General features: G+C 39.9%; 1 protein-coding gene across 6 annotated transcripts in view; it reads left to right on the top strand.

Annotated features, from left to right (window-relative positions):
• CDC42BPA (CDC42 binding protein kinase alpha) overlaps window positions 1–19,289 on the top strand; it is a 333,045-nt gene extending 313,756 nt beyond the window's left edge. For 2 of the 6 annotated variants that reach the window (XM_014570971.3, XM_006118059.4), the window contains 3 exons: window positions 13,316–13,433; window positions 14,084–14,241; window positions 15,665–19,289. In XM_014570971.3, coding sequence (XP_014426457.1) covers window positions 13,316–13,433; window positions 14,084–14,241; window positions 15,665–15,796 — 408 coding nt within the window. In that variant the 3' untranslated portion in view covers window positions 15,797–19,289. The other 4 variants (XM_075925322.2, XM_075925320.2, XM_014570973.3 and 1 more) reach the window with 4 other exon arrangements.
• The last annotated feature ends 4,212 nt before the right edge of the window (window positions 19,290–23,501 follow it).

Genomic DNA, 23,501 nt, shown 5'->3' with positions numbered 1-23,501 from the left:
TTGGTGGCTCCTGAGTTTATACCAGCACCATCTTGCCGCCCCGATAGGGAAGGCTCAGCTTAAACAAGAATACCCGAAAGCTACAAAATACATTTGATATACTGTTTGTTATAGAATTGATAAATATATGCAGTTTTAAGAATAAATTACGATTTGATTTAAATGTCACGACTCACTCTCTCCAGCAGTGAAAGGCAACTCCAGAAAGTATGAAGAAAGCAATGCTGCATGGGGCTCAACTCTCTGTATAGCTCATGGTGCCTCAAGAAGCTGCCTTGTTACCGTGGCAACTTACCATGCCCTGAGTCAGTTTTATAAAGGCATTGCTGTGGTAACCACTGCTTGGTGAGGTGACGCAGTTAAGACTGGGCTGTTGAGGGTTTGCAGGGATTGGGAACGGGCTTATTCCCTGCACCTCCCCAGGGCCCTTTCTCTCTTCGTAGGACTCGTGCCTGTACACAAGTAGCTGGTTAGTCTTGTGCCCTCAACATGCTTTATGCTCTAGCTCTCGGGTCCACTGCTGCTTCACTATAAATAAGGAAGAGTTTCGTAGCAATGTACTTTATACATTGGGCAGAGGTGAAAATAAGTATTTTGTCATTGGTCAGATAATGGAACCATATCAGCATATCAGTTCCACTGTGCTCAGGGCCCAGATTTCATCCATGCTGAAGTACCCATTTTCCACGGTCTCTAGCTAGACTGCTGTGCCTGCTGGCATCACTGAAACAGAGCCTCTTGTGTGAAAACTCCCTTCTTTAAATTATTGTTTTGCATTATGTAAAATCATGATAGAAGTGTAATGTACATACACACAGGCACCTCCTCCCCCTTATCTTTAATGGGTGTTACCTATGTAAATTAGTTTTGCTGAGCTATGGCATGAATGAGGGTTTGTTTATGTAACTTGTAGGCATATGTCCCAAATACAGTGATCCTTTTGTCTAAAAGATCATCACTCTTAACTAAAGCTCATGGGCGGAAGGCAGTAGACCACGTTGGCAATTGTTAATGGCCCTTGAGAAGAAGTGGAGATGCTGATAGTAAGGCAGAGGAAGTGTGCAATCATATTACCCTGCTTAGGGTTTGGGGTATAATTTCTGGCCTCCGAATGTTTGTTTATCTTATTTTACTGTTACATTGCACATACTATGAAGCCCTGCCTATTGTACATTAGCTACTTGGTGGTATCATTATAATATATTATGACTTCACTGAGAGGAATAGAAGATGGGTGGGGAGTGGGCAAGCCTTTAGCTAAACACAGAATACTTTCAAGAACTAGAACATGAGGTTCAAAACTAATGAGAAAGTTGAAGAGACTTAAGAGTATTAGTCTGAGACATCTGTATGGTTTTTCTGCATGATAGTTCCTCTTTGAAGGAAAGGAAATGCCTTTGAAATTATTTTATGAAAATTTAAACAGATATGTATGTCTTCTGAGTGCATAATTTTGATTTAGGATTTTATTCATATTGCACAGATTGCATTTTCTTTCTTAAGAGAAAATAAAGTGTTAATGAAATTTGTTCCCAAGAAATATGGAAAAGATCAGAAAATGTTATTTTTGAACCCCTTTTTAAAGCAGAACTAGACAAGAGCAATCTCAATACTTTTTATATGTTAAGGTTTGTAGCACTTGGGGGTGCAGACTGTACAGCTAACATGCATTTTGCAGCTAACATGCATTTGTTAAACCGTTTTTTATCAGCTCTAATTTATCTTTTTATTTGAGAAATTTCAAATAATTGTATTTGTGCAGTTTTACATTTAAAGTAAACAGTTTATCCTTTAAATGTTAGAATGCAAAAAAATTTTAACACCCTCCCCCCCAAAAATACAAAAGATCAAAAGGCTCAATTTTTCACCCTCATTCATTTGAATGAATCCTTACTTGGCTACCCCAGTGCTACATCAGGATCTGCTAGTATGGATCCATACATCTTATATGAGGTTTCAGTGAAGTCAATGGAATGGTGCACAAGGAAAAGGATCCTTGCTTGTACATCTTGAGGCAAGACAGATATTTTATCATAGGATTGGATAAGAGAGAGGGGTTTAATTGTAAGATATTGACACTTTTATCTCTGGAACTGCAGTTTGTATCTACCTCAAGATGATAGTAATGTAAAAATAACTGTTGTCTAACATCGCCCTGGTGACTGTTGTCAAATGAGTTGAGTTTCTAGTGGAAACCTGTCCACCCCACAAAAACATCCACTATTGCAGTTGACACTAAGTGAAATTCTCAAGGGAAAGGCCAAAGATTGACTGAACCATAGAGATTGAATTCCTAGAGTACATCTTCCAGGTCAAGGTTGAGGTATTTTGTCAGGACAATGTGTAAGGAAATATTGTGCTGTCTAACCCATGCTGTACTCGTTTTTTCATGAGTGCTAAAATGCACTTCTAAAAAAACTGAAGTGGGGAGAGAGGAGGAAACAGGCTTAATTTTGTAAGCTAATTCCTCTTCCTGTGTTCCTTTTGGAGTATAAACTTCTCTGAGCAGACGTGTTAAACATGTCTTGTACAACACTAACTTAAAGTCAAAGATTTTAATTTCAGTATTTTAAAGTTCTAAATAATAATTAGCATAACTGAGGGGTTTTAGCTGTTCCAAAAGGATGTAAGTGAGTAGTCAACTACCCGATAAGCCTAGTCAAGTTGACTACTTGCTTTCCCCTATCCCCCACCCCTTGCTGCCTCTGAATCAGAGGTGGGAAGGGGAAAGCAGGAGCTGGTGCTGGGGGTAGCTGGCTTAAAAGCCAGTTCCTCCCACTACCGTCTCCACAGTGCCGCCTCCTCCCCACCCCTGCGCACTGCTGCCTATTATCAGAGGCAGCAGCGCGGGAAGCGAAGCATCCTCTGTCTTTGGCAGCCCAGGCTGGCTGCAGGCAGAGGTTGCTTCAGCAGCAACCCCTGTTCATGGCCATCCCCAGCCCCATGGGCAAGGGATGCTTTGTGGCAGCAGCTCCCATCTGTGGGGGTTCCCAGCTCGCTGCTGGGTCTCCCCATGAACAGGGGCTGTTGTCCCAGCTCAGGCCAGGTCTGGGATCTATTCCTGTTGCACCTCTGCAGTTTAAATATAGTAGGAGCCAGGCTGCCTGCGTGCCCTGCTCTTACTACATTTAAACTGCAGCGCTGCAGCAGCCTTCCCCTATCAACTAATCATGTAGTTGATAAAAATTTTATCAACTGCACGATTACAAGACGTCCCGCTCTGTCGCCCCAGTATACCTCCGTTCCACACATAAGTCATTGACACTTACAGGTGTTGTAAGTCCTCCCATTCCCTGCTCTTAAGTCACGCAAATATGGAAGTCAGCCACGGAAAAAAAATACCCTGCTTTAAGTTGTTTCACTGTAAGTCCAAATCTTTTTGGAATGTATCTTGGACTTATAGCAAGGACAGCCTGTTGTGGATTACCCACCTCTTACATTCTAAGTTCCAAACTGTGGTACACTTTCTCCAACATTTGTGCCAGCATTTGGACATGGAAATGCACAGCACATCATTTTAAATTTGAAAAGAATAGTAGTGTTTGCATGTAACAATATTCTCATAAAGCTGTAATTGCTGTGTGCACAGTTTCTAGGTTTGTGGGTGCTTATATATACTTTGTGAACACAGTTCAGACACCTATTTTTGAAAAGTTGTCTGTTTTTAGGAGTAAGTCAAACTATTGGATCTGTTTGGAGTAAACTGCTGCCTTTTAACACAGACCTAGCCCGTACTCTTGGATTTACCCAAGCCTCTGCACGCAGCCCTGTTGACCTCAATGGGTAAATCTACAATGCAGCTGGGAGCAAGTTTCCTGGTACCACTCAGCAGACTCGTGTTAGCAGGGCTTGGCCCCGCATGCTAAAATTAGCAGTGTGATTAATCCAGCTTGAGCAGAAACATAGATTCCCTAGCCCACCTGATTCTCTAGGCTTCAGTGCTTGAGCTCCAAACTGAGACAGAACATCCATACTCCTGTTTTTCATGCGACTCTGGCTGTCCCAGCTGGAAAACTCACTGCCAGCTGTAGCTTAGACATACCCAGTGATGCTCCAGGCAGCTCTGTCTGCACAGTGCTCAGTGTAGGATTGGGACCAACGTACAAAAGTAAATCAGAACTGTAAAGTTTGTGAGCACAGTTCAGACACCTGTTTTTGAAAAGTCTGTTTTAGGAGTAAGCATACTTCCATTATATGCGAATAGTTAGTTTGAATCTCTTTGTGATAAATGTGTTCACTTCCTTTAAAGAATAAAAAGTTTTTATCTGCCACTAACTGGGCTGTAACTTTTATATATAAATGTATGTTCTAGTTCTGGATCGCAGTCTTGATTTGTGTAATTTAGAAACATTCCTGTTACTATCCTCAGACTTACTTATTTACACTTTTTCCCCCCTAGCAGTCTGTCACCAATTAAAAACACGTGCACTTGTGTCCTGACAATTCAGTACATTTTCTGGCCTCCCTTCTGCCCTCTTGACTTTTGAAGCCAGCTTGTCATGGATGCTCCCTTGTAGTGAAGATCTGAATTCTGGAATTACACTTAACTGCAGCACATACCAACTACCTGTGTCCATTGGATATGCAGGCATGATTTTACATTCATACTCTGCATGCCTGATATTTTCCTTACAAGACTATTCTTGACAGCCATTATACTTGAACTTCAATTCCTCATACTTAAATCTGACTTCATGATGCATAAACCATTGTACTTTAGTAAATCCGCTTGGTTACTGAACAGGTAGAATTTTACATGCAGAGGCATTGAGTAATTACTGGTGTGCTGTTTTAATATTCTGTAAAGCCAGTGGGAACCCTGCATCTGAGGGGATATTACGATCCTTAGAGGAAGAATTAGTTTCCCAAAGTGCTACTGTATCTTGGCATTTCCACATTAACGACTGCAGCCTAAATGTTTTTTACAGTCTGCTGTGGGCCTGCCATCTGCTTGCAGGGAAGTAGCATTAAGACGTTTCCTTCCTTATTAGCTTTTAAAAACATGCTTCTTTTTGTAGCAAGCACACTATTTTGTATAGATGGCTCAGCAATCTCTGCTTTCCACTTGGGACCATAATCAAATAAGTGGTTTTCCTTACATAGATAATTGTATTAGATTCTGCTAACCATATTAATATCAATAAGTAATTATTATACACCAAATATGGTAAATCAATACTTGATGCTTTTATTGATGTGCAATGCTTCATAACATTAATATGTAAAAAGCAAAGTGTTAGAATCTACCCAGCTGGGACTGAGGGAACAGTAGAGAATAGTGTTTGATATTGGAGATAATATATATTGGGCTATCACTTAATGTTTTCCTGAACTTCCATAAATTCCCTATGCAAAATGCAATGCCTTAGGTTTAGCAGACAAGTCATCTGATTGATTTGTAGCTATTTTGCACTGTATTTTGTGTTTTAAATACTAACATTGGTCAGATTCATTTTTTCAAAAGTAGGTGAGATCAGCTGGATAAGGGAAGGAGAAAGGGCTAGAGATTAGGATAAACTAGCTTAATTTGCTAGTGGCCATTCCTATCCAAAGCAGATTGCATATTCAGGAAATCACGTATGGATTGATTCTGTAGATGGAAGAAAAATGAGATTTTAAAACATTCAGATAAACCTGGCTTCAAAGAACAAAAAGCACCTGTGCTAGCACATTCTTTGGAGGCTAATTACTGATGCTGGTTTTGTCTAATTTGCAGATTTAATTCACTTCTTTCATTTGTCTGTATTTTACATTTTGAGAGCACAGCACCTAACAGTGTTGAGTTGACCTATATTCAGATGTACAAGTAGTTTTATCTTTCTGCCTCATGTACTAAGGGTGTAATTCATTGCTGCATAGAGAGACCTCTAATATCCCATAGGTCTTGGATCTTTGTTGATGCATAGGACTTGCCCTGTTCTTCTATACAGGGTAAATTTCATCCCACTAGCCTGAAACTAACCAGTTCATGTTTCCATGCTCACCTCCATTCCTGCCCTGATGATGCACTTTGTTTCCTGAAGCTAAAGATATGCTGATTGGTATTTGTAAATGAAATCCTCAGAATGTCTGCATAATGAGAAGCAAGTGTTATGTTTTTTCACTATCGTACCCCCAAATCTTCCCTCCCTTACCATCTCATCTTTCATGTTCCCTTGTTTGTGTTATGTCTAAATTAGATTGTAAGCTCCTCAAGGCAGGGATCTGATGCATTTCCTTTGTCTGTAAAGCACTTTGCACACCTATGGTGCTGTTTGAAGTATTAAATAATAATAAATATTAAAAATCCATTCCCAGTGAGTTATAAGTTTGATTTGTTTTAAGTTTACGGCAGTATCAAGGGTGACAGGGACGTGGGTAGCAATATAAAGAAGTTGATAAGGAGGTTGGAAGGGTAATCATAAAGATCTGCCTATTTTTTTGCAAGCAGGCTACATAGACCATGTATACACTTACCAGAGATAGATGCTGCTGTGATTGATATTGAGGCAGTCAATTTAGTGGGGCTAGTGAAGACCCGCTAAATCAACCACAGAGCACTTTCTCAGTAGTCCATTGGAACAAAAGTAAGTCAGTGGGAGACAGTCTCTTCTTGATGCAGTGTGGTGTAGATATCATTTATTATTATTCCCATAGCTGGAGTTGCATAACTTAGGTCAACTTATTGCAGTACAGCAGACAAGATCTTACTGTGAATTTGATCCAGTCTTTCAAATTATGCATATCCTTGCAGATAGTGTTTGCTAGTAATTTCACGTCCTGTGAAACCATCCCTCATTATATTTTTCTCTGTTGTCTTTGATAGCCATGTTTTCCTTATCCAAACCCTCATCATCACTTCAGTCTGATCTCCTCTCCAAGTAACTTCGAGCACATCTATCACATGACTGTTAATTCAGCTGAAAATTTCCTCTTTTATGATTCCATAAACCCTGCATACTCCCCATCTCTGCGCTCTGTCCCTGGTACACCAGCCTTTTTGACTCTGAGGGTATGAACGGCTGAGTTGGTTATTTGCTGTGCTAACACTGTGTGGTTTTCCTTTGCCTGGCTAATAATATTGGAGAAACAAAATTTTATGAATGGTTTCTTTCACCTCTTAACCCTCTCCCAGGTGTTTTGTATTCATGCCATCCTGATGTTTTCTACTGCTGGTGACACAACAAGAAAAATTTTTTCATAAATTAAAATATTAAGGAGCAAAACTATTGGACTGAAACTTTTTCCTATGAGAATGTTCTTTTTGTGATTATTAAAAGGGGTGTGAAATATTAAATTATAGAGCTTTATATTCCACACAGTGTTCATCTGCTAGCAGTCAGGAATTGAAAAGATATTCTGTGTTCTTGTAGGTGAGGGCTAGAAAAGGACTCAGGATATTCCTATGTTAAGCCACATTTTTTAGCAGTTTATTTAAAATAAACATTTGTGTGTTCCAGGACTTTGGCTCTTTACAGAGGTTAAAAGAGACTTGTTTGGTGCCCTGAAGAGTTTGCAGCCTAGATAGATTAGACCAGTGGTCACCAACCAGTAGATCGGGATCTACTGGTAGATCTTGGAGCCCCTGACAGGTGATCCTAACTGGTTTGGCCAAGAGGCTATCAAGTGCCAGCACTTCACCTGCCCTTTGCCTTGAAGCTGCGCCTCCCCCCCCCCCCCCCCCCCCCAGGAGTCTCCCACTTGCGGTGCAGGGCAGGGAAGGGAGAGGAGGGGCACTGATGTCCTGTACTCTGTCTTCACAGAGAGGAGGAGGGCACAACAGGGCTTGGGATGGAGGGAGTTTGCTGGATGCTTTTGGGAGTGGGCCAGGGCAGGGGTGACCATGCTTTAGTCCCACTGCACCCCCACCCAGGAGTCACCTGAGGTAAGCAGTGCCCAGCTGGAGCCAACTCCAAACCCTTGCCCAAGTCATGAACCCCCTCCTGTACCCCTGCCCCAGGCTCCACTTAGAGCTCCTCTCTCATTCCAGATCCCTTAGCCCAAGACCAGAGCCTGTGCCCCAACCCTGTGAAAGGCAAGAAGGATGGGGGAAGGGAAGGAGGGAGGACAGAGTGAGCAGGGGTGGGGCCTCAGAGAAGGAGCACAAAGGGAGGTGGGGCAAGGGTATCTGGGTTGAAGTAGATCCTGGTTTGCACTTAAATTCAAAAAGTGATCTTGTGCTTAAAGTTGGAGACCCCTAGATTAGACAAATCTAGAACAAGATGATACAGAAAGGGAGAGACTAAGGAAAAAAATAAAAATAGTGTGAACATGATTATGGAGAAAGCAAATCCCACAACATTTTATATATTTAAGAGGAGATTGAGGTAGGACAAGAGATGATGAATAGGCACTTTGATTTGGATGGGGAAATCTTTGGGGCCTGCCAAAGTTGCTTTGTACTGCGTTTGCACAGCACCTAGCGCTGTGAAGTCCATGGATAGGAATACAAATAATAATAATAAAATGGACACAAACATACCTTGCAAAACACAGTGTTCTGGCCTCCAGTTCTGCCAGATTCTCTCCAGTAGCACCAGGAATAATCTGCAAGGGAAATTCTACATATAGTGCCCATTGCTTGAGCAGGGTTGCATGAAGCTGGTTCAAAGCTCGCTGCAGTCAGTGAAAGGGCTCCTGTTGTCTGCAGAGGGCTTTGGACTCAGGTTCTTTATGCACCTAAATGCAAAACCATGAGTGTTAGACTGCCTGGAATGCCCTTTTACTGCTTCTCTTGCAATGGGCTTACAAAGCAGAGTCTCTGCAGGTTTGGGTAACCTAAACCAGAATCTGCTGCAGGTTCCTGTTGCTGGAAGGGTTTTCAGGTCTGTGCCTATGTGTAATATTCACAAGAATTTGGACCCCCGAGGGAAATTTACTCTTTTCAAATAAAAAGAGAGAAAACTGCAGTAGAGTGTCAAGGTTGTCAACAGGAAAAAATTGAGGCTCGTAAGTGGACAGACATGCACAATTAAATCCTGAGGCCTGAACATATGGTCAGTTGTCATTGTCGGCAAAGCCCTGACCATCACAACCCTAGACACAAAAATGAAACAGCAGCATTTTGGAGGTCATCTGCAGCTGATTTGGTCAGTCTGTGTTTACACTTCAGGTTTTTTCTGTTGAGTGAAGTTGTATGGTGCGTATGAGAATACCACCCAAGTTAATGCAAAAAAGTAATAACATCCTTATTAAATAGGGTTTAAATTCATTTTTGTCTAAAGGCCAAGCCTTACGTCCCAATGAAGTCCCACTTTGCATCTATGACTATCCCCTTTGCTGCACATGCTATTTTCTACACTTACAAAATGCTGGGGTATTTCAGTAAGCAGTTACACATCAGGACCCAATCCTGCATCCCTTCCTTACACATGAGAGCAATCACATTGAAATCATTGAGGGCTGCTTGATTGGACTCTTACTGTCTTGGTAAAAAATGTTGTCCTTTCTTATGAAGAGCACTCACATTACTAATATTGCAGTTACACTGAAATCAGTAATATGACACCAGTATAAAAGTGAAGTGACACAGAATGACTGAGAAGCCCTCTGCATGAGGCTCAGTTTGCACTCCTTGGACATTTGGCTTGTAGGAAGGAATGTATTTTCTGAGCTTTGCTGGGGCTTGAGGGGAAAAATGGTACAAGTGTGAACCAGGGGGTGTTTGAGGTTTTTTAACCATGCTAGTACTCCTCATGGAACTTGGTGACTGCTTAGATACCACAGCAGTGGGCATGGTACAAGAAAAATAGGATGGAATCAACAATTTGAATTAAAAAAATGGGATCCCATATACTGCTTTACGATTTCTTATGACCAAAATAACCTTTACAGTGGGGAAATAGTAAGACAAGGCTTGTTAAGTGATGGGTAAATATAAATGCCAGTAGGAAATTACTTAGAAAATACAATGGAAATATGCTGTAGGGACACATTTCACCCACCTATGGTGCTGAAAGACCCATGTACAATGACTCTCTGGTGTAGTTTTATTTTGAAAGTGGTAGATTAGGAAAGACCACGTGGAGGTATCATTTTGGGAGTAGACATCGTCAAGGAGCAGAAGGAAAGCCAGTAGATATGCACTCTTACACAGATCTATCAATCTTTGTATCTGTGCAGAGTAGCGACCCTGTCCGTGTCTTTCATTCTCTGATTAAGATCATGATTTCCATTCTGATGCACTGAACTAAACTGGGACTTTCACTCTCTATCACAACTGTTCTGCAAGCAGTCATGCTCTGCAATTATTTTCACTTCAAAGGCATATCTTCTATCCATTGTTTGTTTGTTTTGCTGGTTCAGTGCTGGTGGTGGATTTTACATGCTGGGGTTTGAATTTGTGTAAAAATGGCTGTTATTTTTCCTTAACGACTTTTAAATTGCTCCTCTTTGCTGTTTCATAACCACTGCTTTTGGATGCTGTTTGTTTCCATACATGAATTTTTTGTCAGCATTGTGTGTATGCTATTTTGTTACTGTTGTTTTTGTTCTATAGTGGCATTGATTTTTAGAAGAAAGAACAATGAAACAGTTGCTCTGAGGGGATAAACGCATATAAGGATTATATGGACTTTCCAAACAAATATAAGTGAAAACAGTGGTACTCAAATATTGTGCCTGCCAACTTTAATAGTTTACTGTATTACAGGTGATCTATTTAAAATGAAGGTATTCTTTCCAAGGATCAACATTTTGTTTTCAACCCTACCTCCTTTGTTGTTTAGGAGGTTAGCTACCTTATCATTTAACATACTGATTCTCTTTAAAGAATCATAACCACCTAATCTCATAAAAGAGTCACCTTTTGCAGTTAATCACAGCATATAGCAACTCAAGGTGCTGTATTTGGTTTTCCCTGATGTGTCTCAGAATACTTCAATAGGCAAACACCCCGATAGTCTAATTCCTTATCATTTTGTGCACTCTTTACTGTTACTGTAATATAAATATGCTTATGTTGTTGAAAACTGTATCAAAATTGTCTACCATGCTAGATGGCACAAGAACAAGCACTAGATACTTCAATGAATGTTTTGTGATAAGTGAAATGATGTTGTCATATGTATTTCATTTGTTCACTGCTTTCTGAAAAAAGAGCATCCAAACCATGCAGGACAAGATAGTCTTGTGAATGATTTGAAAGACATTTTAACACTTGCAGGTATTTACTGAAGTACTGTTGGAAATAATCCAACATTGGCAGGGAGACAGACTGGATAATCAATAGGGCTTTTCCATCCCGAAAGTCTCAGATTCTAATATGTTAGAAGCTGAAAGAAAGCATGGGAAAAATCACAGTTCTTGTTTGCTTATTGCACATTAAAAATGAATTGCTTCTTCCTCAAGTGAGAATGAAGAGGAGGCTCTCTTATGACTGTAGGACTGATTGTAAATACAGCATTAAAAAGAATGGCAGTAACAAACAATAATTCTTAGCACTTTACATGTTCCAATTGCATTGCCAACTTTAACCCACTCATGGACAAAAGACACTTTATAGATAATAAATAACTAGAGAAATGGACAGATGCTTTAAATTATTGTACATAATCTATTGGAGGAAACAAGTATATAGCTAAAGAAATGTGTTTTATACACCTATTTATCAGCTGATGAGAACCACAAAGGGTGATGTGATGCAAACTGCATGAAATAGTTCAAGCTCACATTTTCCCCTGTACACTGGCTTTCTAAACTCATTTATATGCCTGTATTATTATTGACATGCTGTTAGACAAAAATAACTGTAACTTAATATTAAATTATTATTCAATAAAAGACAAATATTATTGTTTAATAAAATGGTGTGGCATTAGATGTGTGTTCAGCTCTTTAACATTTCTTACTGTGGGGACTAAAAGTGTCAGGATAATGCTGACTTCCTTCCTCATGTCTTGTAAAAGTAAATTTGAGATCCCATGCAGCTAAGATATATGATAAATAGTAATGGTGGACATAAATATAGGTGAGAAAAATGTATTTAAATGTAACAATAAAAGGGTTATAAGCTATGGTACTCAGTACAGACAACATAATTGTATGTACAAGGGAAATGGCTGGAGAGTCTGCTAAGTTTCGGGCGGGGAGAATGGGAAATTGCATTGCAACAATGGAATGTCTGGGTTAGGGATTTTCCCTAACACAAAAATGGTGTGGGTCAGGCTGAGCTGCTTATTTTTTGTGGTGTAGGATATTTTGCTAACAAATTACTACATGTCTGATTCTATCTGAGAAAATGCCCACAGGAAGGTTGGGCAAAGCTCATTTTCAACTGTTTTACTGAATGTTTAAGTTTTAGTAACAGTCTTGCTTCAGAAGGCAGCTGCAATTGTGAATTTTCTTTCATACTTAGCGGCATTATCTTAGTATAATGAAGATTTCATGGGCATTAGTGACAGAAAGAAGTATAAGGAGAAGTGGTATTTTAAAGAAGAAATGTAATGAGTACTGCTTAGGGCGATACATTGTTTGGTTCTTTTTTTAAAGAAGGGGGCTGTGTTTTCACCTTCGTGCGAAGAGGATCAATATACCTAATGTGTTCTATATGCAAACCAACTGGGGAGCAAGATAAGTACATGCCTATCTTCAACCAAAGATACAGAGACAGGCAGTCACACTGGAAACAGTAGAGTGAGTCCTAATTTGGGATGATAATAAAAGAAAATACTTACAGAAAACCAAAACATCTGATTAGTGTTAAGAGTAAATATTCTTGTCTCTGCAATATAATCTGAAAACAGAACGCCAAAGTTTGCTCCTAACTATTCCCAGGAATTTCTGGAGTAACTCCACAGAAACTGGTGGAGTTACTTGAGCATAATTGAAAGCACAGTTTGAACTAATACATCTATATAGCCACAAGAAATACACTGCAGGCATGTCGTACAAAATATATACAAGTCATGAATTATGGCATCAAAGATGTACATTTTAACAAAGTACTACTTGGAGAGCTATAGCTAGCAACAGTGCATTACATTAAGCATCTTTTTTTTTAAACTGACTATATTATCTAAATTTGTACCAGTTGTCTGGCTCGTTGTTAGCATCAGCAAGGAAATTCTGATTCTATTAGAATGGTCCTTCAGTCATCTGCATGTGTCCATGTAATCCTGAACTTTGCTTTCATGCTATTTGTTCCTCCAGTCTCTGCACTTACTTGCACAATGGTATCCTGAAAATTTGCAGACTTATCACCCAGAAAATTAACTCTGAAAAGTTTGGGGATTGGGGTGTTGTGGGGGTTTTGTTTAACTCTCCCTGTAGCATCCACTGCTGACCCAGCAGTAAATTAAGAAAAACCTTTCTCTTTCTGTCTCTCCCTGAATTGCAGAATCTTCGGCCTCAGGAAAGTCGGACCATGTTCAGTGGCTCTGTCAGCATCCCATCTATCACCAAATCCCGCACAGAACCAGGGCGATCGATGAGCGCTAGTAGCGGGTTGGCAGCAAGTGAGTGTCTCCATCTTGCCACAAGCTCTGTGGAAAAACATAAGCTAATACTTGCTACACTTACTGCTGTGCTTGTTGAACAGGATTTTTGGAGTTGTTCTACAATGGCTCCTCTCTGTTCCCACTGAAGCGAATAGAAATGTTTTATCATTGGCTTCAATGAGAGCAATTTGACTAATGGTGAGCACTTTTGAAAATCCCACATAGTGTTTGCTGGTTTAAACAATATCTTGATGGTACTATTGTATCAGAATTAGTATAGTGTTCCTCAGTTCTATGACTTGACTATTACATAAGGGCTTTATCCTGCCTCTCATTGAAGTCAATGGCAAATCATCCATTCACCCCCAAAGTTTTGTTAGGGTTATTTTTAACTTTGTTGTTGTATGCATAAGAAGGCTCCAAGTAGTCAACTATAACAGCACTGGAAATTTGGCTGCTGACATGGACAATTAAATTTTACTCCCATCATCCCAGATATTTCAGGGTTCAGTGCATGAGCTCATCCACCATGCAATCCAGTGTAGGGAGGTAAGATTATGTAGAGGAAGGTTCTGTAGGAAAGCAAAACTAAACAAAGTAACAGCTAGCAAACTTCTTAGTGTCTTATATACACATCCATGATGCAATTTTATTCCCATACTTTTCAGGATCATCTGCACAGAATGGCAGTGCTTTGCGGCGAGAATTCTCTGGAGGGAGCTATGGAACCAAGCGTCAGCCTATCGCATCCCCATCAGATGGCTCACTGTCCTCTGGTGGTTTAGACCAAGGCAGTGATGTGCCAACGAGGGACTATGAACGAGAGGTGAGTAACAAGAAAGAAGGGAAGAAAACTGCAAACTGTGGGTATTTATAGGGCCCAAATTCTAGTGTCAGTTTTGGCGGTGTAAACCTGGAATAGCACTGCTTCAACAGAGCAGGGTTTGGCCCTGGGAAGCTTAGAAATCATTGTTCAAAAATAACATTTTCTATTGTTTGCCTTTTGAGATTTGCTGTTTTAGGATTTTGGTCAGATTATGTCAGCTTTAAACAACTGGATAGGTGTGCAGAAAAGGCATTAAGGTGGTATACTCAGCACCCTGGAATCAAGGTCTCATAAATGTAGTAGCCTGATAAAATAACTGCACATACTTGACCTTTTGCAGCTACAAGGGACAATACTCCTTTTGGTTTTTGGCAGTAGGAAAGCGTTAAGCCATAAAGCAGATGAGTCATGAAAAGACTCATTGGTTTTGTGTTCACTGAATGCCTAGAATTAATCAGTTAATATGTAACAATTCAAAAAATATTTGTTCTTCAGACAAGCTTTATATGCATTTCATAAAAAAATATTGAAAGGGAGATGAGATAAATCGTTTAATCTGTTACACCAATCATAAAACATGCCTTTTGCTAAGTCTCCAGGTGCATGTACAAATACAACCTCTCCAAGCCACCACCTCACTGCATCCCCTCTTCATGCTCTTCAGGCAGTCCTGAGTAAATAGATGAACCTAAAGATCAGACTAATAGAGAGGAAATTGCAATGTCGGAAGCCCTTCACAAGGAACACCATGCTACTGCTGGTTCAAACTGAAAATGGCTGCAAAAATGCCTCTGCATTGTTACACAGGGAAACATGCAGGCCCTGAAGTTCTCAGAGCTTCTGTAGCTCGCAATCAGCACTTTCAGTTGTAGATTAAAGTTAATTGCCAGCTCAGTCTGCAGGGTGGGCAGGTGCATTCTACACTAACTGAAGCTTCAACATGATCTCAAGAGTAGTCCATGCACAGTGCTTTACATTAGCATTCAATTGAAAGTTACAGAGGGACAAGTAACTGTGGCAGGTCTACATTAGAAAGAAGACTTCTAGAAACTCAGGTGTTTCCAGCCAACACAGCTATATGGGAGTCCAAGGGCAGCTGGGGGGTCCAGAAGCAATATAATATTGCAAACCTTACTGAGATGTATACCCATCACTTGACAATAACAATGGCAGATGCTTCTTCTGTGTATCATCACCATTTATGCCTTGTGTAAACTGGGTTTTAGACAACTCACTTGAATGCACAGAAAAGCAATTATTGAGCAAAAGAATGTTATTGGACAGAAAACACAAGGGGAAATGTGTGCAGACCTTTATAGCCACCCAACTGCGGGTCAAATATATGTCCCCTTCAGTCTGACTGATTTACTACTCCCGTTGTGTTATTGCTTATTGATGTTCTTCTGCATTTTTTGGGCTGCAGGATTCTGATTCTCCAAGGCATTCTACAGCTTCAAACAGTTCCAACCTAAGTAGTCCTCCTAGCCCAGTTTCTCCTCACAAGACCAAGAGTCTCTCCCTGGAGAGCTCTGACCACGTGAGTTGGGACTCATGAACTGCTTCAGCATTCAGATCCAACATCACTACGGCTTATCTCCATGATTCCCCCTTCACTCAACACAATTCTCACTCTCATCACCCTTACAACTCCCTCTGAAAATGGTCTGAGGGGAAGGGAGGGAAGAAGATAAAAGGTTTGCCTTCTCTAGTGCTACTCAGCGCTGCCTTGGCCTCCCCAGATTTAGCACCGGCAAACAAGCAAATCTAGGGTGTTGGTAAGCAACAGATGCAGTAGATTTGTATTAATACTGGCTTCATTTCACATGGTTACAGCTGCTTTCATTATTAGAGAGATATTTACCCCACCCCAACTTGAAAAAAAGTAGCTTAAATAGACCAGAACAGTATCAATAAAAGGACAAATCAGATGGATTTTGTTTCCATACAAGATATCCATACTAATTATCTTGAACAAGAGTAGCACAGAGACCTGGTCCTGGTGGGGAGCAATCAGTCCGCCAGAGGCACATGAAAGCTTTCAGCTAGCCGCTATATTTGAATGTCAATCTGATTGTTGCCAGCAAATCTTTATGAAAACGATGCATATTTTACTACAGTACAGAGTATAAATAAATACGCAAATCTAGGAGTTAAATACTTATGTATATAGTCAAGGAGAAAAAGGAGCATCATGTTTGCAGAAGATGGATGCCTATTTAAGAGAACCTTTAATTTAAAAAGATCTGTGTTGTTCCCAGTTTCATGCTAAATAACACACACATTGGAGACCTGGCATAGATTATATATATATATATATATATATATATATATATATATATAATCTATCTCCACACAGGAGCAGGAATGTTCTCATTGGGTAGCACTGAGCAGTTCTAGGAGAAATCCCCCACAGTGTGTTCAGTGACCTTATCAGTAGCAGAATTAAAGCTCTAATCATTTTGAAGATGCTGATGCCTGTCATCTGCAAGAACATTGATTTGAAAATGAACCACTCCCGCATGTACAACAAAGCAACATTCAACCATGTTGTCATCATGGTTTCCAGTGGGGTGGGCACAAGTTGTGCACCTTGACCCCCTGGGAGCTGATGGATCTGGGCTGGATACAGTATACGCCCTCAGGCAAACACTGGTATAGCGCAGAAGAAATTGTAAGGGATACCATTTCTCAAGGTCAGTGACTAACCTGGTTTAATGATGGAGGAATTGGTCTTCCAAGCCTTCCTGGGCATATGTTGATTATCAAATGGTAGCATACACTCTACATCAGTGTCAAATGTGAGTCCTGTTAGCCCAAAAAGAGCCTCTGTTGAATATGTTGTTGCTGTAGCATAATGAAGAACCTTGAAGATGCTGACCTAATACTGTTTATGCTGCAGGAGTTTGACACCTGGTAGCCCAAAGCTGCCATACTTATGAGGTTAGTGATTTCCCTTCCCTGCTTTTTGGACTGTGGTTTCAATTTTTTTCTATACAATACCCTGCTGTTTGGTTCCAAAAGAGATGCAGGTTGCAGAAGAGAAAGCATACCATCAGAGGAGACAGATTCAGCTGAAGATGCAAGTCTATCTTTCAGTAAAGAGCCTAATATTTAAATCAAGGAAATGAAAAGGAGGCAAGATAAAAAGCAAATAGATGTCAAGCAGGAAAACCGTCCATTCCCTTCTCCAATGTGAGTGTCCCTTCTCAGTGGGATCATTGCTAGCTTTATGCCATGACCCCGCTCAAGCATATAAAGGGCTTTTTGTATTTAGAAAGCTGGTTTTCCTATGATCTGGAATTTTTTTATGGCTCCTCTCAAATCATTCCAAGAGCTTACACTCAGCAATGTAACATGTTTCGTTCACATTACTAGATGCTGAAATGAGTGGAAATTTTCCAGGTTCCCTTCACTGAAGGTAATTATGGTTAAGTTTAAGCAGAGTGCAGATGAATTAGGTTAATGTAAAGGCACGGCCAAAACACAATTGAGACACAGATCATTGCCTTTGCCGTGTAGCCATGCAGGGTCTCCTAGGTGCTAGTTCTGCTTTATTCTGCTGTGAGTGGATTGTCCACATACAAACTTGTCATTCAAAGTTGTTGGTTGCTTCATTGGTTTTTTGAGATGGGGGAATTCAAACATTTCTATAAGTATTAGGTCAAAATCTTGCCTGTCCTGTTTGGTATCATGTTGGTGCCATGTGTTTCATTGTCACAAATAAACGGCGTTGAATAGTAAAATCTCTGTCAAATAGGAAACACTTAAGAGTCACTTCCCACCATGGTAGCTTATTATGTTTTTGAGGGACACACATAGATATGTCACAGGGAGTGGCATTATTTACAGCCCATGGTCAACTTTTTTCTTAAAAGCAAGCTATATATTGCTCCATATGCACCAAAGGCTTTCCTTCCTACAATTGCCTTCTTCCCCTTCTGGTGCAGCCCACCAGCTCCACGTGTTTCAGTGTTGCAGACTAATTTTGTATTTACTGTATGCTGTACTTAAATGTTAATCCTACTTTGATGTTAACCTGGTAAAGGGGAGATTTGAGGCTGCAAAAACTCTGTGTGATAGTTTTACATGGGAAGGTCCGTTTATATGGAATCTAACCATGTATTCCTTTTGCTTCATCTCTGCTCCATTTGAAAAGTGGAACCAAAGAACCAAGATATTTATGTAGCTTACTTTTAATCTAACCCTAAACAAACCAGTACCTTTGCTCACCCTTATGGTGAATATGAACCTGTTATCACAAATATACATGTTCAGATGGAGCATTGATTTGTCACTTTACACAACTGACTTTCAGAAGGTCAGACCCATCCTGTGAGGCCTAGTCTGTTAAATACAAAACCTTTGTTGTCCCCATAGCCCTTAGCAGTGTCCTTTTCAAGATGACTATATTTGGTCTGATATTGCATATTTTACACTCATCCATGCCTGTTAAAAAGAGGAATAAACAGCAATTGTTCTCTCAGTTGAAAAGCAAATGTCCACGTAAGTTCTCTGAAAGGAAAAAGCATTATAGGAATTAGATAGTTCTATAAAGAATCCCTTCTGATGGATCCATTCAAGTGTAGGCCACCATGAAATCTTTTTGTTGTTGTGAACATGTGTTACAAAACATGGGTGTTGCAGGTGTGCTTCTAAAATTCTTATTGTGATAAAAAAAATCTTGATCATTTGAACTGTAAGACTCTTGTCTGACACCTCAGAGGCAGTTGGCTTGTAAGGTTTGGTGTTTGCCACTAGGCATTGTTTAAAGTTTCCAGTTATATATGGTTCCATTTATCCAGGCAATGTATAATCTCCCATTGAATTTTGACTAATATTATAGCATATGTTCTGTGTACACTATATATATATTTTTTGCTGAGACTGAAACATTCTTCACTTATCAATCAGAACATACTCTGCTAAGCAAATGCTTTTGCTTCAATCACTGAAAATAGATTTAAGCACGTCCTTGAGGACCATAGATTCCAGAATAAAAAAGGTACAGGAAATCAATTTAAGATTCCTCCCAGCTCCGCCCCCCCCCCCCCCAAAAAACCCCACACTTACTTTCCACCATTCATAATTCCAAACCAATCTTTAGCACTTTGTCTGTTTCACATATCACCTGTAAAACCCATTGCATTTGCTAGTTTTAAAATATAGTTCTATCATCACTTAGGCATCTTAGCATCTTTTCTTTCCATCTTAGTCTCTTACTAGCTCACTTATTTGTTATAAATGTGGGTTTTTATTATTCAGTAGTTTTGCAGTTCTGACTTGTGCTTTTGAGAGCAATAATCTTAATTTTGATAGTTACAAATAACACTTGTTGCATTTCCAGGTACATGGTTTATGAAACAACATAGCAGGGGGATGTAGCATTTTCTGCGTACAAAAGCAGAGATAAGTATACCTTCCCCACTACATTAACTAAACCTACCACCTGGAGCTTAAGCAAAACACTCTTTGAACAGTATCAATCAGATTTCCAGAATGATCTACTGTAATCAGAAGAATTTCTGATGAATATGTAGAACCCTATGCAGATACAAAATTGGTATTGGCAACTGCAAAAATGATTTGACACTATCTACATCCATGAATGTGTATACCTGCAGTTACAAAGCAGATAATTGCAGATTTGCAGCACTCCACAAATGTGTGCACCCTGATCATGTAACTTTTGTACATCAAGGAGCTTTAGTGGGCCAAGCTGAAAAGAAAGCAGGCCCAGACTGAGAATGATAGATAACACAAGAGTTCCTAAACATGTCTATGCTGTAGGAAGCATTTTTTTTAAACCATGATCATAAAATTTAAAAGTAGTTCACCACTCTGTGATTCACTTGGGTAGCAGAGGGCTCATGTACCACTTAAGCCTTATCCTGTAGACTTAGTGCTAATCTGCTATGCAGGAGTTAATTCCGTGCAAGAGTCTGGTACAGACTCTTTGTGCTGATATGAATCTCACTACAGGCACGACTTAGCACTAAATGAAATGGACTTGTGTTCTAAACCCTATTTGGGAAAAAGGCCCCAAAGAGCCAATCTGCTGAAGATTTTTCATCCCCAAGATCTTATGCAGTGAGGCAATTCCACAGCTTGTTTCTTGTTTGTTTCTTTCTAGCCACAAGGTTTTTTTAAAGCCCAACTTCATTCATGGGGAAGAAGTCCACAAAAAAACCCACGCTTGATATTTCAAAGCAATTATACCTGCTTTTTTATGTATGACAGTTTCATATCATTTTTTTAAATATTTTTAGGTTTTTTCATTGTAATATTATTGTACAGTTTTGCATGACATAGATGTAATCACTTTTTGTTTTAGAGTATAAAAGCTGACAAGTGTGTGTGGGGGGAAAAACTTTGCTTTTTGCCTCTTCTCAACTCTATTTTATTTTGTTTTATGCCCTCACTGTGGTAGGGGACATTGTAAGAGATTTTCTGCCACAGAATGATGTAGATTCTTTTGCACAGAAATATTTAAGGTGGAACAGTCAACAATGTAATAAATGACTTGACACCAATATTTTATGTTGGAAATACACATATTAACCTACTTTGATGTATTGCAATAAAAACAGGGACCTGTTAGAAATTCAGATGTTTTGTTGTTTTTCCCCATTCCCTCCCTCTGTTAATCTTTTGGAAGAGGGAATGGAAAGGGGAGGAATCTTGTGAATAACTATCCAGTAAACCCACCCAAGACAAAGTTATAGTGACAAACACAGATGATACTCCCAGCCTTCTTTAGACATGCACCACTGATAAAAGTTGAATTCTGATGGTCACTTCCATATTTGAATGGCATCAACTACATAGCTCCCCTGTGTTCTATGATTAGTTCAGTGACTTCCACTATAAATACTGATGAAAACATGGCCATTTAGTCATGAACTTCCTTCTGTGGCCCTCTTGCTTTTCTGGTGAGAGGTCCTGGTACCTGCTGCCCTATTATAATGGGGAAAAGTTCTATTTTTCTGATCTGCTTGCACCTTGGGGGCATTTGCCCCTTCTAGATCTTCATCTCAAAAGAAGCTGCAATTTAAAACATACGGCCCTAAGTTGGTCTGTTAGTGGCGGTCTTTCACGATGTAGCTAACTTGGCATTTTGCCCTCAAGGAAAGTGTGTTTGTTTTCCTTTTATTACCCTGTCCTTAGTGAAGATGCTGGACTTGAGTGTTAACCTAAGAGATTGGCTCTAGTCACCAACCTGCACTGGAAAGAACAAAATACTTGTATTCCTATCTTGACAGAAGCCTCAGAGTCCTCTTTAGTATATGTGCAACATACCTCAGGTGGCACATGGCCAGGATTCATCACCAAATTGGTCCACTAAGACCATTAGTTGGCCTGGCACAACACTAATATGGAGAATATGAAATACAAATCAGTGTCCCCTGGAGAAGTCCAGAGATGCCTGCACAGTAGACTAAACCTTCATAGAAATGTAGGGAAGAAAGGAATCTTGAAATTCATCAAGTCCAGGGGCCTGTGTGGAGACATAAAACCATGTAAACCTAAACCATCCCTGATAAGTGTTTGTCTAGCCTGTTCTTAACCTCTGACAATAAGCTTTAGTTGTTGCTTGTAGAATTCTCATTCCAGAAATGTTTTTTTTCCCTAATATCTAACCTAAGTATCCCTTACTGCAAATTAAGCCTTTGCTTCCTGTCCTATTTTCAGTGGACACAGACAATTCAACACTGTCTTTGTTATAACAGTGCTTTAACAAAACACTAGAAGTGGAAAGGACCACAAGAGGACATCAAATCCAGTCCCCTGCTCTCACAGCAGGACCAAGCACCAGCTATATCATCCCTGACAGCTGTTTGTCTGACTAACCTGCTCTTAAATAGCTGTAATGCAGAAGATTCCACAAGCTTGCTAGGCAATTTATTCCAGTGTTTAACCACCCTGACAAGTTTTCCCTAATGTCCAGCCTAAACCTACCTTGCTGCAATTTAAGCCCATTGCTTCTTGTCCAATTGTGAGAGGTTAAGGAAAATAATTTTTGTCCGTATTTGTAACACCCTTTTAGATACTTGAAAGCTGCTAGCCTTCTCTGTCTTCTCTTTTTCAACCCAAAAAACCCCTATTCTTTCAGTCTGCCCTCAGGAGGTCATTTCTTCTAGACCTTTAATCATTTTTGTTAATCTTCTCAAACCTTCTCCACATCTTCCTTAAAATGTGGTTCACAGAACTGGATACAATATTGCAGTTGAAGCCTAATCAGCACGGAGTAGAGTAGAATAATGTGGTCTTGCTCACAACACTCCTTTTAATACATCCCAGAATGAGGTTCCTTCCCCCCCCCCCCCCACCCCCAACAGTGCCATACTGTCGACATGTATATACTGGTTACAAGACAGGAAACAAAAGATAGGAATAAATAGTGGGTTTTCAGAATGGAGAGCGGGGTGCCCCACAGGGGTCTGTACTGGAACCAGTTCTATTCAACATTCGCATGATCTGGAGAATGAGGTAAACGCTAAGGTGGAAAAATTTGCAAAGGATACAAAACTGCTCAATACTCTTAAATCTAAAGCAGACTGAAGAACTTCAAAAGGACCTCACAAAACTAGGTGACTGGACAACAAAATGGCAGATTAAAAATCATGTTGCTAAATGCAAAATAATGCATATTGGAAAACAGTCCCAACTATCTATATAAAATGATGGGGACTAAATTAGCTATTGCCACTTGAGAGATCTTGGAGTCATTGTGGATAGTCTCTATTGCTTTTTTGAGCTAAGACACAGAATATCTTATTGCCTCTATATAAATCCATGGTATGCCCACATCTCGAATATTGCACGCAGATGTGATCTCAAATAAGATCTACATTGGATGAAGTTCAAATTAAGGAAAATTTGTTCTCTTTGCACAAGAACTAGAGGTCACCAAATTAAATAAATAGTCAGCAGGTTTAAAGCAAAAAGGAAGTGCTTCTTCATGCAACATATAGTCCGACCTGTGGAACTCTTTGCCAGACGACATTGTGAAGACCAGGACTTTAATAGGTTTCGAAAAAGAACTAGATGAATTCATGGAGGATAGCTCCATCTATGGCTATTAGCCAGGAGGGGTAGGAATGGTGTCCCTATCTTCTGTCAGGAATGGGTTACAGATCATTTAATGATTACCAGTTCTGTTCATTCCCTTTAGGGCACCTGCCATTGGCCACTGCCAGAAGATAGGATACTGAACTAGATGGACCTTTGGTCTGACCCCATATGGCCATTCTTATGAATAT

The sequence above is a fragment of the Pelodiscus sinensis genome, chromosome 3 (genome assembly GCF_052426305.1).
Source record: "Pelodiscus sinensis isolate ZL-2025 chromosome 3, ASM5242630v1, whole genome shotgun sequence".
Classification (NCBI taxonomy): domain Eukaryota; kingdom Metazoa; phylum Chordata; order Testudines; family Trionychidae; genus Pelodiscus; species Pelodiscus sinensis.
This window is presented reverse-complemented; position numbering and strand designations above follow the sequence as displayed.